Source organism: Cardiocondyla obscurior, linkage group LG08, assembly GCF_019399895.1.
Source record: "Cardiocondyla obscurior isolate alpha-2009 linkage group LG08, Cobs3.1, whole genome shotgun sequence".
Taxonomy (NCBI): domain Eukaryota; kingdom Metazoa; phylum Arthropoda; class Insecta; order Hymenoptera; family Formicidae; genus Cardiocondyla; species Cardiocondyla obscurior.
The window spans coordinates 731339-743487 of record NC_091871.1 but is presented as its reverse complement, the minus strand read 5'-3'; the positions used below and the strand labels follow the sequence as shown (position 1 = coordinate 743487).

Below are 12149 nucleotides of genomic sequence, written 5' to 3'. Positions count from 1 at the left end.
GCAAACATTGTGGTTCGAAACTTCCCGAATCGGAGACAACAGTAACATCAACAATAACAGTGATAACGACAGCGACGACATCAAGTACGAAACGTTTGCTCTCGAACGGTCATCAACCGTCTTCGTGAAGCTGGGTTACATGCACGGCACCCTAATCGTGTACCCATGTTGACAAAGAAGCTTCGCCGAGCTCGTTTAGCGTATGCTAACGTGCATCAAGATTGGACCTTGGTAATGGGGAAACGTTTTATTTACCGATGAATCCCGGTTCAACCTTCATGGTAACGACCGTCGTCAAGGCGAACATTTTCGCCAGAACTTTGTCCGTCCGGTGGTTGCTTATGGCGGTAAATCGGTCATGATGTGGGGGGGGGGAGGCGTTTCACGACATTGGAGAACACCTTTGGTGATTGTTCGCAAAAATTTAACAGCTAGGCGCTATATTGACTAAATTTTAATGTTCATTGTTCTCGCAGATGATAACAAGTCGTTTGTATTAATGCAGGATAACGCACGTCCACATACGGCCAATATCACCAGGCGCTTCTTTGAACGGCACGAAATCACATTATTGCGACATCCAGCGATGAGACCAGACCTCAACCCTGTTGAGCATGTTTGGGACATAATGGTCCGTCGGTTTTTAAGCTCACATCCAAAAATTAGTGACTTGAAGCTACAATTTGCTTTTTTTAAATTTACTGTACGACCATTTTTCTTCAAATTACAGCTTGATAAAAATCACCTAAAAATTTGAAATTTTTAGATAATTCCTTAATTTTTTCCACTAGTAAAAATGTATATATAATTTTTTTCTTAAAATAAATTTTCCTTTTTCTTCAAATATGTTTAAATTTTTGTATAATCTTGCTAATATATACTTAACCTATAGAATAAATTTTGTTATGTTTGATTAAATTAAAAAATCTTTTATTAAACATTGACCTCGCCGTACATTTGTAAAAAGTCACGCTCAGTTCATTCTCGGTGAATAGGATTAATTTTCTTCACCAAAAATAAACCACAATTTTGCGCGTTTTTTCTAGGGAACTCATTCCTATTTTAATAAAAACTTTCCCATCAGCGAGCCTAAACAGGCCACGTTTCTTACGCGTGCCTGAATATTCCGAAGTTACGTCTTCTATACCCTGTTCTAAAACCTATACCTGCTCCAAACCCTATCCTTGGTTGTCCATGAGCTCGTTCTTTCTTTATATTTCAAAAATACCAAGAGTCGCATGTAATAATGTTATGACCACAACCATCTATAATATACTAGACTGCTGACTCAAGCAAAGTACATAACTACGATTTTTATGTACAATTGTGCTCGGACATGCGCACAATAAGGTTCTAGTATACAGGGTGTTTCGTTACAATTTATTAACCCGGTATGAGTAGATAGATCTCTTAAATACAAGTATGAAAGTTCCATACCATTTTTTAATTTGAGCGTTTATTTACGAGATATCAACAATTATATTCGACCAAGAGCAAGATGATGCGACAACGCGCGAGCGAGCGATGCGGCGATACGCGAGGCGTGTTTAAAGACATCACGCGAGCGAGACGATGCGACGACGTGCGACCGAGACGATGCGACGACGCGTGGGTGACACGATGCGACCGAAACGATCGCGTAAACGTATCGTTTCGGTCGCATCGTGTCACTCACGCATCGTCTCGCTCGCGTGATGTCTTTAACCACGCCTCGCGTATCGCCGCACCGCTTGTTCACGCGTTGTCGCATCGTCTCGCTCTCGGTCGAATATAATTGTTGATATCTCGTAAATAAACGCCCATATTAAAAAATGGTATGGGACTTTCATACTTGTATTTAAGAGATCTATCTACTCATACCGAGTTAATAAATTGTAACAAACACCCTAAATACACCATGTGTCGAACTGTTAGGAATAGATAGAACTCGGGTAGAAAACCACACCATTTTTAAAATCAATGGTTATTGAGAAAAATTAATTTGTCTAGCGCAAGAGCAACAAGGAAGCTGCGGGCGAGTGAGCGTGACAGGCGAATGGCTAGGAATGGCGCCGTCGCCTGTCGCGCTCACTCACGCGTGGCTTCCTTATCGCTTTTGCGCTAGACAAATTAATTTTTTTCTCAATAACCATTGAGAATTTTGCAAAATGGTGTGGGACTTTCTAATTTGTCTACCCGAGTTCTATCTATTCCTAACGGATTTGACACATGGGGTGAGACACCCTGTATACATATAGTACACTATTGGTACGACATCCACTAAAAAGTAAAATTATTAAACAGTACATAATAAATAAAATAGTACATAAATGGCATATATAAATCACATTTTTCAAATTGTCTTTATTTATAAATAAAAATTATTTATTACAATTTTAAGGTGAACATTAAGAAATAGTTACAAAAAAGCAATAACTGTTATGAATATTGTATGTATAAATGTAATATATGTAATGTAAAATATGTAATATTAATAATAATATTAATAATAATAAAAACAAACAATTAATATATCAGCTATTTAAGTGTTACGTCAAAGGTTGGAAATTTTGAGTGGGTTCATTTACCGCTACTCGGATGCTTAGGAAAAGGCACGTGAGTAGGTAAGGAGGAGGAAAGGGGCTTGGAGAGTGACGTAATAGCCGATCCTTGCGTGGCGCGTATTTGGAGGGCCACGCGTAAACGCACTAGGAATGGGTTCGAGTCGGTTGCGTGGAGAAACTAGCGCGTAGTATTTGTTCTTTTTAGGGAAAGAAATTTAATTCTTATTCCCTGGGATAGAACTTGAGGTGGTTTTTCGCAACAAAGGATACTTAGGTTAAAATGAAATAACTTTCAGAAATTCCAGTAATGTAATGGGCAATTTTAATCTTAATTAAAATACAAATTTAGAATAAAAAAAATAGATTAAATGAATTTAGAGAGATAATGATATAAAAAGAAAGAGGAAGAGGACTTAATAAAAGATATAATTTAAACATTTTAAAATTTACGAAAAAGAAAGAGGAAAAAGAAATGAATTAAGAATAGAATTTAAAAACTAATAATAATAATTTAGAATGGAGAACATTATTCTAAGTCTATTTCTATTATTTCTGTTATCCGGGCCGTCGACCTCGGGAATACCCTGTCGATCAACCTGATCGGAGACAGGAAGGGATGTTCCACCCCGGGATAATAAATGAGAATATTATGATCAGGAGTCGCCCTCCTGGCTTCCCTCCTGATCTTCTCGGGATCAAAGGAATCGGGGCCTATTGTATAGGCCCTTTCCGGGACGGGATCCGTCTACGGAGTGCAGGTGCTCCGGAGGAGTTCGAGGAGAGGGTCTACGACTTCTCTCGGTTCCTTTTGCTCCTCCAGGAACTCTACGCTCGGGGCGGGGGAAGGGGAACGTTCCGGTCTGTCAGGCTCATGCCAAGAGATAGTTTCATCCTCGGCAAAAGAGTCGACCTCTTCGGGCTCCCCAGGATAAGGAGTCGGTGACCGGATGGGAGAAGAGCATGCCCTAGGAGCAACTCCAGGAGAAGATCCGGAGGAGTTCAAAGAAACGTCCGGAGTATAGGACGGAGTAGTAGGGCGGAACAGCTCCGGCTCAGGTTGAGGCGGGGAAGTCGACCTCGGACGCGACGGCGATGGTGTTTGCGCCGGAGTATTCCTCTCCGACTCAATGTCTTTGTTGTTACTCGGTGAGTTGGGAGGTACGGAGGGCAGAGGAGACCACGACCGCTCTGATCTGACTTTCGGAGGTTCCGGTGTGACCTCCCTTGGCGCTGCCGCGAATAAGAATTGAACGAAGAAACTCCTGACCAATTCTCGTAATTCGCGGATCTTCCGATTCCTTCGGGTGCGGCTTTTCTTAATTGACCGTAGGTTTGTTAATTCCACTAAAAGGTGTCAATTTGAATTTAATTTAACGAAATGATTTTAGTGGGAAAAATGTCAGGGCAACACGCCGCATCGCTCCTTCTGGATCCCTCTATACATCACCTCAAAGATTTTTTCGGTACCTCTGACAGGATGGACCCTTACTCGAGCTAAGGTTTTGATAGTCACCACTTACTGGCGGCATATCGCAACCTCTGACAGGAGGAGATCCATTAACTGAGTCGAGTTAGCGGAGAACCTAAGGGATTCTAGAGAGATGCCTATTTCGGAAAACGCGAACGGCACCCTGGCAATACCCACGTCATTCATTTTCAAAGATATGAATTTTAGAATCTTAGTGGAACCATTTCAAAGGGGCGGAAGTAATAAGGTTGAATAAATGATGAAACTTACTTCTTGTCGTCTTCAGTTGCTCTCGGACGAATCCTTGACAACTTCTTTATTAATTTCTCTCGTAGACACAATGAAGTCTCTAGTCACAAACGTGAAGGCGATAGCTCGGATATATATATATATATATATATGTAATTCAGAGACTGAATGAGAGCGAGTCCCGCAGGAACACGCGGTTTTATAACCTTGGAAAAGGGGTGGGCTAGCGCCGGATTTTCATTTTTTGAAAGAGTCAGTGCTCTGATTTGGCGGCCATGTCCCTCCACTTTTCCTTTTCTTAATTATTGGTTACTCCGATCTTATCCCTTCTCTGATTTTCTTAAGCTCTAGTTTTCGTCCTTAGATTTTTAATTAGTGGTGAGGAGTTCCCGATATCTATTGGCTCGAGAGAAAAACTCGGTTGTACGAAACTCCGCCCGCATGGCTTCCCCTTCCAACCTTCCAGAATATTGTCATTAATAGTCGGGGGAAAAGACTTTCGTTTCCGATAGCAGAGCGAACGGTTGTGTGTCTGAGCGAGTACATGTAGAAAAAGGTTTTGGGGGAGTAAAATAGTTTTTCAGAGGTAAAGGGTTGGTTTGAGAGAAAGAGGGAAGGGTTTTTAAGGAGGGCAAGTGAGGGTAAAGAGCAAAGGTAAAAATAAAGGGAAAAATCGGGGAAGGTAAAAAGAGGAGTTCATTTTGAGGTTAGGTTGGCGGTGACGGGAAAAAACCGAGGGTAAGACAAAGGAAAAGAGGAAGGCAAGGGGGCAAAGGAGAGAGTTAGAGGTATCAAAGACAAAGGGAAAAGAGATAAGGAAAATTGGAAAATGAGTGAACAGGAAAAAGAAATTGTGGAGAGTGGAAGTGAAGAAAGAAAAGAGGAAAAAGAAGAAGAGAAAATAAAAAAGAAAATGGGAAGACCTGCAAAGGTAGAGATGCTAAGAATAGAAAGGGCCAACAGCTTGCCAATTTTGGAAGCGTGGAAGCAAGGGGAGAAAAGGAAGGAAAAGCAGAAAGAAAAAGGCGAAATATAAAGGCGAGGGTTTGGAAGGATTTAGGAAAAGTGTAAAAGTGTACAGATCACCGGTGAAAGCAACAGGAGAGGGAGGTGAACGGGGAATAAGCAAGGAAGGTTTTGAAGAGGTGATAAAGGAAATGAGAAGTGGATTTGCAAGGATTCAAGCGCAGATGGAGGAAGTAAGGGAAATAAAGGTACAAATAAGAAAAGAAATAGAAGAATTGAAGAAAATATGGAAAAAAGAAAAGATAGATTTAGAGAAAAGAATAGACGGGATGGAAAAAAAAATAAGGGGAAAAAAATATGAGGGAGGTAAACTGGAAATATCAGAAGAAATACAGAGAAAGGTTTTGAGTTTAGAAGAAAGAACGAGAATGTTGGAAATGGCAAAAGAAAGAGAAAAGAAAGAATGAAGGAAAAACAATTTAATAATAAGAGGTATAAAGATAAAAAGTGAGGAAAAAAAGGCGCTGAAAGAACAAGTGGGAGAAATAATAGAAGCAACAGGAGTGAAAGCAAAGATAGAGGATGTAAATAAGATAGAAGGAGTAAATAAAGGAGGTTATGGTATGGTGTGGGTAAAGATGGAAAATTTTAAAGAAAAATTGGAAATATTAAGATGCAAGGGAAAATTAAAGGACAGGACGGAATGGATAGGAGACGATCTGACAGAATACGAAAGGAAAGTGGAATGGCTCATAAAGAGAGAAGCGGATAGATTGAAAAGAGAAGGAAAACAGGTAAAAATAGGGTACAAGAAGATATGGGTAAATAAAGAAATGTGGATATGGGACGACTTGAAGGAAGAATTGAGAAAATGGGATGGTGCGAAAGAGTTTGAAACAGAAGGAAATAAAAAGAACCGGGTGATTGTGGATAGAATAAATGCAAGTTTTTAAAAAGGGGCGGAGAAAGAGAAGAAAAGGAGTTGGAAAAAAAGAGGATAAAAGGTGAGAAAGAAGGAAAAGAAAAGGATAAGAAAAATAGAAAAAAGATAAAGGTAAAGAAAAAGAGAGGGAAAAAGAAGGAGAAAGGAAGGAAAAGGCAGAGACGGAAAAACAGAAAATGAGAATAGTTTTTTGGAATGTGGCAGGAGTAGAAAACAAAGACGAAGATTTCTGGAAGGGCATGGAGAAGTGGGACGTGATTTATATGTGTGAAACATGGTTGGAGAAAAAAATATGGAAGGAAATAAGAAACAGATTGCCAAAGGGTTACAAATGGATAAATAAGAGGGCAGAAAAAAAAATAAGAAAGGGAGGGCAATGGGGGGAATGTTGATGGGATGGAAGAAGGATCTGGAAGGAGAAAAAGAATTAGAATTTAAAGATAGGAAAGGAATGATAGGAATAAAGATAAAAAGTGGAAAAGTATGGTGGAAAATAGCAGGGGTATATGTAAATGAGGATTTAGAAGACATAACAGAGAACATGAGAAATTGGATGGATGAAAAAGAGGAAGGAACGAGATATCTGATAGGGGGAGACTTTAATGTGAAGACGGGAGAAGAGGGCGGGCTATGGGATGAGGAAAAAGAAGAAGAAGACAAGGAAGAGAGAAAAAGGAAAACAAAGGATAAAAAAATTACAGGAAAAGGAAAAAAATTTTGTAAAGCTTTGGAAGAAGCAGGATGGGGAATAGTTAATGGTTGTACAAGAGGAGATGAAGAGGGTGAATGGACATATATAGGGGGAAGAGGAAAAACAGTGATAGATTATGTGATCAGTAATGTGGAATCAAAAGGAAAAATAGTAGAAAAGAAGGTGGGGGAGGAAGTGGACTCGGACCACTTATCTTTAATAGTGACGATAAAAAGGGAGGGAGAAAAGAGGAGAAGATGTAAATATGGTATAAAAAAGAGCACGAGACTGGCTTGGAGTGAGAAGGAGAGGAAAATGTTCAGGGAAAAATATAAAGAAAAAAGAGAGAAAGAAAACAATACGGAGGAAAATTGGAGAAGTTTTAGTAAGGAACTGGAGAAAACAAAGAAAGTTAAAAAGGAAATGAAAAAAGAGGAGGGGGAAAACCAAAAGAAAGATGGTGGAATGAGGATTGTAAAAAAGAAAAAGGTGAAGTAAAAGAAGAAATGTTAAATTGGAGGAAGGGGAAGGGAATGAGGAGAATTACAAAAGAAGAAAAGAGAATATAAAAAGCTATGTGAGGAGAAAAATTGCAAGAAAAGGTGAAATGGGAGAAAGAAAAAGAGAAAGATTAGAACAGAGGGAGAAGTATGGAAAGTAGTAAACAAGGGAAGAAAAAAAAGGAAGGAAGTGGAGGAAAAATAAAGATTGAAGAGGATGGATATTTTAAGGAAATGTTAGGAGGAGTGGAATGGAGAGTAAGAGAAGAAATAGGAGGAGAGAGAATAGAAGACAATGAGGAAGATATAAATAGAGAAGAATTTGAAAATGTAATAAGAAAGTTGAAAAAAGGAAAAGCTGCAGGAAGTGATGGTTTAGAAAATGAAATATGGAAATGGGGAGGGGGAAGTAAAAGAGAAATTATGGGAATGTGCAAAAGGGTATGGAGGGGGAGGATGCCGGAGGAATGGAGAGAAGGTGTGATAGTTCCGGTGTTAAAAAGAGGAAAAGGTGAAAAAGTAGAAGAGTATAGAGGGATAACGCTGACACAGACTGCGTACAAAGTGTATACATCTGTGTTAGCAGAAAGACTAAGAAAGGAAATATTACCGCAGAGTCAAGCCGGTTTTAGAAGAGACATGGGGACAGTGGATCAAATATATGTGTTAAATTATTTGCTAAATAAGAAGATAGAAGAAAAGGAAGGAAAAATGGTAATTGTGTTTATAGATATAAGAGCGGCGTTTGACTCTGTAGACAGGAGAAAATTGGTGGAAACAATGAAGAAAAGAGGGGTAAGGGAGGGATTGATAAGAAGATGTGAAGAAATATTAGAGGAAACGGTGAATAAAGTAAAGGTGAAGGATAAAGAAGGGAAAAGTTTCTGGACGACAAAAGGAGTAAGACAGGGTCGTCCGCTTAGTCCTAGCCTGTTCACGATCTTGTTGGCAGACATAGATGAAAGGAGTGAAAAAGGAGGATGGGGGTATAAGAATAAGGAGAGTTTACTCGCTGGCGTATGCGGATGACATTGCGCTGGCGAAAATGAGGCAGGCATGAAAGGAATGATTAAAAGCATGGAAGAATATGTAAAGGAAAAGGGATTGGAAGTGAATGTAAAGAAAACAAAGATAATGAGGTGTAGAAGGGGGAGGAAAATGGAAAAAAACTAAATGGGTATGGAAAGGGGAAGAAATAGGAAGTAAAGTTTCAAGTATTTGGGATACACAATTATAAGAAATGGAGAGCAGAAAGAGCATGTAAAGGACAGAGTAAGAAGAGCGGCAAGAATAATGGAGCAGTGGAGTATAGGTAAAAGAAAATTCAGGAAAAGACTGGAGTAAAGAATATGGCTATTTGATAAACTGGTATGGTCGGTTATTAATTGCAGCGTGGGGAAATATGAGAATGAAGAAGAAGGGGTGGAGATATTACAGGAAAAATACCACCAGAGATGGGTGCTGGGAGTAAGAAGATATGTACCAGGATATATGGTGAGAGATGAACTACAGAGAAGGGGATAAATTAGAAAGGTAAGAGCAGGGATGAGAGCATGGAAATATGAAAAACAGTTGAAAAAGGAAAGGAGGGTTCTAGCAAAATGGTGCTGGGAAGGAAATGAAGGGAAGGCAAGGGAGGGAAGAAGCAAGGGAAAATGGGAAAAAGAAGAGAGGAATTTTTTGTGGGTGGTCGGGAGAAAAGAGGTGGAAGATCTAAAGAAAGAGGAAAATAAGGGGGGGATATTTGGTGAAAAAGGGATAAAGAATGGCAAAAGAGAGGAAAAGATGGAAAAAAATAAGAGTCAAGATTTAATAAGTATTATAAAGAGTAGAAGAGGAAGGGATACCAGGATATTTGAAATTGGGGTGGAAAGAAGAAAAATGGCAAATGGCAAAATTTAGATTAGGGGGAGAAAATGAGAGGAAATAAATATTGGGAGGGAGAGGGAGAAAAGAAAAGTAGAATATGTTTGGAGAAGAAGGAAGAAGCATTAGGAACATATATGGGAGGAATGTATAGATTGGGGAAACGAGAATAGTTGGGAGGAGGTAATATGGTGGGAGGAATTCTGGGAGGAAGGAAGGATTGATTGGTTGGAAAATTTGGAAGAACAAGGGAAAAAAACAGGAGTGATTAAAAAAGTATGAAAGAAAAAAGCGTCGGAAGCGGGGGTCCAAAGATAGAGATTTAAGGTAGAATTAAGGCAAAATAATGTAGCCAAAGAATGAATGGAGGTGTGATCTCTGTCTCTCTCGACGCGTAGGTAATAGAAAAGGAAAAGCGTAGGATATAAGTTTTTACTTTCAGGGAAACGACTGTAAGAAGAAAGAAGATTGCAAAAGTAGAAATAGTTTAAAGATAAGAATGAAGTTTGAAAATATATTTTATGAAACTGTAAACAGAAAATTAGGGAAGCGAAAGTCCCGGTGTACCTCTGAGGAGAAAATAAACACCTTATATAGTCGGGGGAAAATTCCTAAGGACCCCCTTTTCGTTATCACCAGGTCGCGTTTGTTTATGGGATCCGGTCGCGTGTCATATTCTTATGACTGCGGAGCTTTCACACCCTCTCTTCGTTTGTTTGCGCTTCACAGTCGCGGTCTCGAGTGCTTCACTTATCGCCAGATATTTGATATTAAATTGTTTTAGGTTCCTTCTAATATTCTTTAAAGAGTTTTTCTGTTTATGTTTTCCGTCAGTATCTATGCCGTGATTGTTCTACTAAGTTTCATTTAAGCATCCGGCGATAAAGTTTCGGATGTACATTATTTCTTCTGAAGAAAAGAGAAGCCTGGAAGTTCTCTCTCGTCACCAAATAGTCTCGGTTTACTCTTTTTATCTAATTTATTGAACGCGTGTCGGAAAAAAGGAGATGTGGAGTCCGAGGACGTAACATAAGTTAAACATTAAAAATTTGATTACTTGTATATATAAGGTGTTTATTTGTCTCCATTAGAGGTACACCGGGACTTTCGCATCCCATAGATTTACGTTACATTCTTTTCATAAACAATATCTACAAACTTGATACATGATATAACAAAACACTTTTCTCCACTTTTTCTGTCCTTTCTATATCCTTTTCCATTCTCTTTAACAAATTCCTCCTTTACTTTTACATTTTTCCTTCTCGCCACCATTAACTTCTTATATATCTTCGCGTTACAACATGTCTTATCTCTAACTTATTTCTACTTTTATAATCTTCTGTCTTCTTGCATCAAATTCCTGAAAATAAAACTTATATCCTACGCCTTTTTACGCCTCTACCCTATTGCTTACGCGCCGAGAGAGAGAGATCACACTTTCATTCATACCTTAACCTATTCTGCCTTATTTTACCTTAAATTCTTATCTTGGACCCCGCTTCCGACGCTCTTTATTTTATTTCACTATTTTTTTAACCTCTTTCATACTTTCATTCACTCTTATTTTTTCCTTTGTTCTTTTCAAAGTTTCTAACCAATTAACCCCCTTTCTTTCCCCTCCCAGAATTTCCTACACCATCTCTTCCCAACTATTTTCGTTTCCCCAATCTATACATTCCTCCCATATATGTTACCATGTTTCTTCCTTCTCAAGACATATTCTACATTTTCTTTTCTCCTCTCCCTCCCAATATTTATTTCCTCTCATTTCCTCCCCTAATCTGAATTTTGCCATTCTTTGCCATTTTTCTTCCTTCCATCCCAATTTCAAGTATCTTGGTATCCCTTCCTCTTTCACTTTTTTATAATGCTTATTGAATCTTGACCATCTTATTTTTTCTCATCTTTCCTCTCCTTGCCATTCTTTGTATTTTTTTATCAAATACTCTTCCCTTATTTTCCCTTTTTCTCTTAAATCTTCCACTTCTTTTCCGGACCATCCAAATTTTTTAAAGAATTCCTCCCTCTTTTTTTCCCATTTTCCTTTACTTTTTCCCTCCCTCGCTCTTTCCTTCATTTCTTCCCAGCACCATTTAGCTAGTTCTCCGCCTTTCCCTTCTTCTAGCCGTTTTTCATACTTCCATGCCCTCATCCCTGCTCTTCCCTTCAATTTATCCCTCTGTAACTTTTCTCTCACCATGTATCCCGATACATATCTTTTTACACCCAGCACCCATCTCAGATATTTTTCTTGTAGTATTTCTATCTCCTCTCTTTCTTTCCATCCCCATATTTCCACCCCATAGTTGATGACCGACCATACCAATTGTTGCACCAGGACGGTGCAAGGGGTCCGTCCTCCCGGTTCTTATGTATATTAGCGAGGGCCGAAATAAAAGATAACCTTTTGTTTTACGTAGATGTCCTTTATTTTCCTTTGGTTGTGTTCTTAGGCTTCGGGCAGCGTTACCCCGTCGAAGTAATTATTAGAATGACCCGCGGGCGTTCGGTGGCGCGGGTTTTTATACGCGACTTTGTTGCTAAGGCGGAAAAGCAACAGTCTGCGGATTTCGGAGCGCATAGGACAGTGACCGCGTTCGGTCGTACCTATGCGAAAAGTCTAAGGCGTCGATCGGTCAGCGGATTCCGCGATCAGATCCGATCGACGCTGGTTGTCTTTCCCGGCCAGCGCCTTCGCGTGCGCGGCCTTGCTATTTGCGGGGTCGGGTTACCATCCCCCCCTGGAGAGAAGAAAAGGGCCAGAGCTTTATTAGGGCCATTTTCTTCTTATCGCTGTTTACAGAAGCCATTACATTAATCATTTGCTTAATCTAATTTTCTTGCTTCGCTTATCGCTTTAAACTTATTTCTTACACGGACGCGGGCGCGGGCGCCGTGGTTGGTTTCAGCATGCGAGGAG

General features: G+C 39.5%; 1 protein-coding gene across 1 annotated transcript; it reads left to right on the top strand.

Annotated features, from left to right (window-relative positions):
* The first annotated feature begins 5089 nt into the window (after positions 1-5089).
* LOC139104821 (uncharacterized) lies at positions 5090-5693 on the top strand. The gene is made up of 2 exons (XM_070660533.1): positions 5090-5191; positions 5241-5693. The coding sequence occupies exons 1-2, from the start codon at positions 5090-5092 to the stop codon at positions 5691-5693; spliced, it is 555 nt and encodes a 184-aa protein (XP_070516634.1).
* The last annotated feature ends 6456 nt before the right edge of the window (positions 5694-12149 follow it).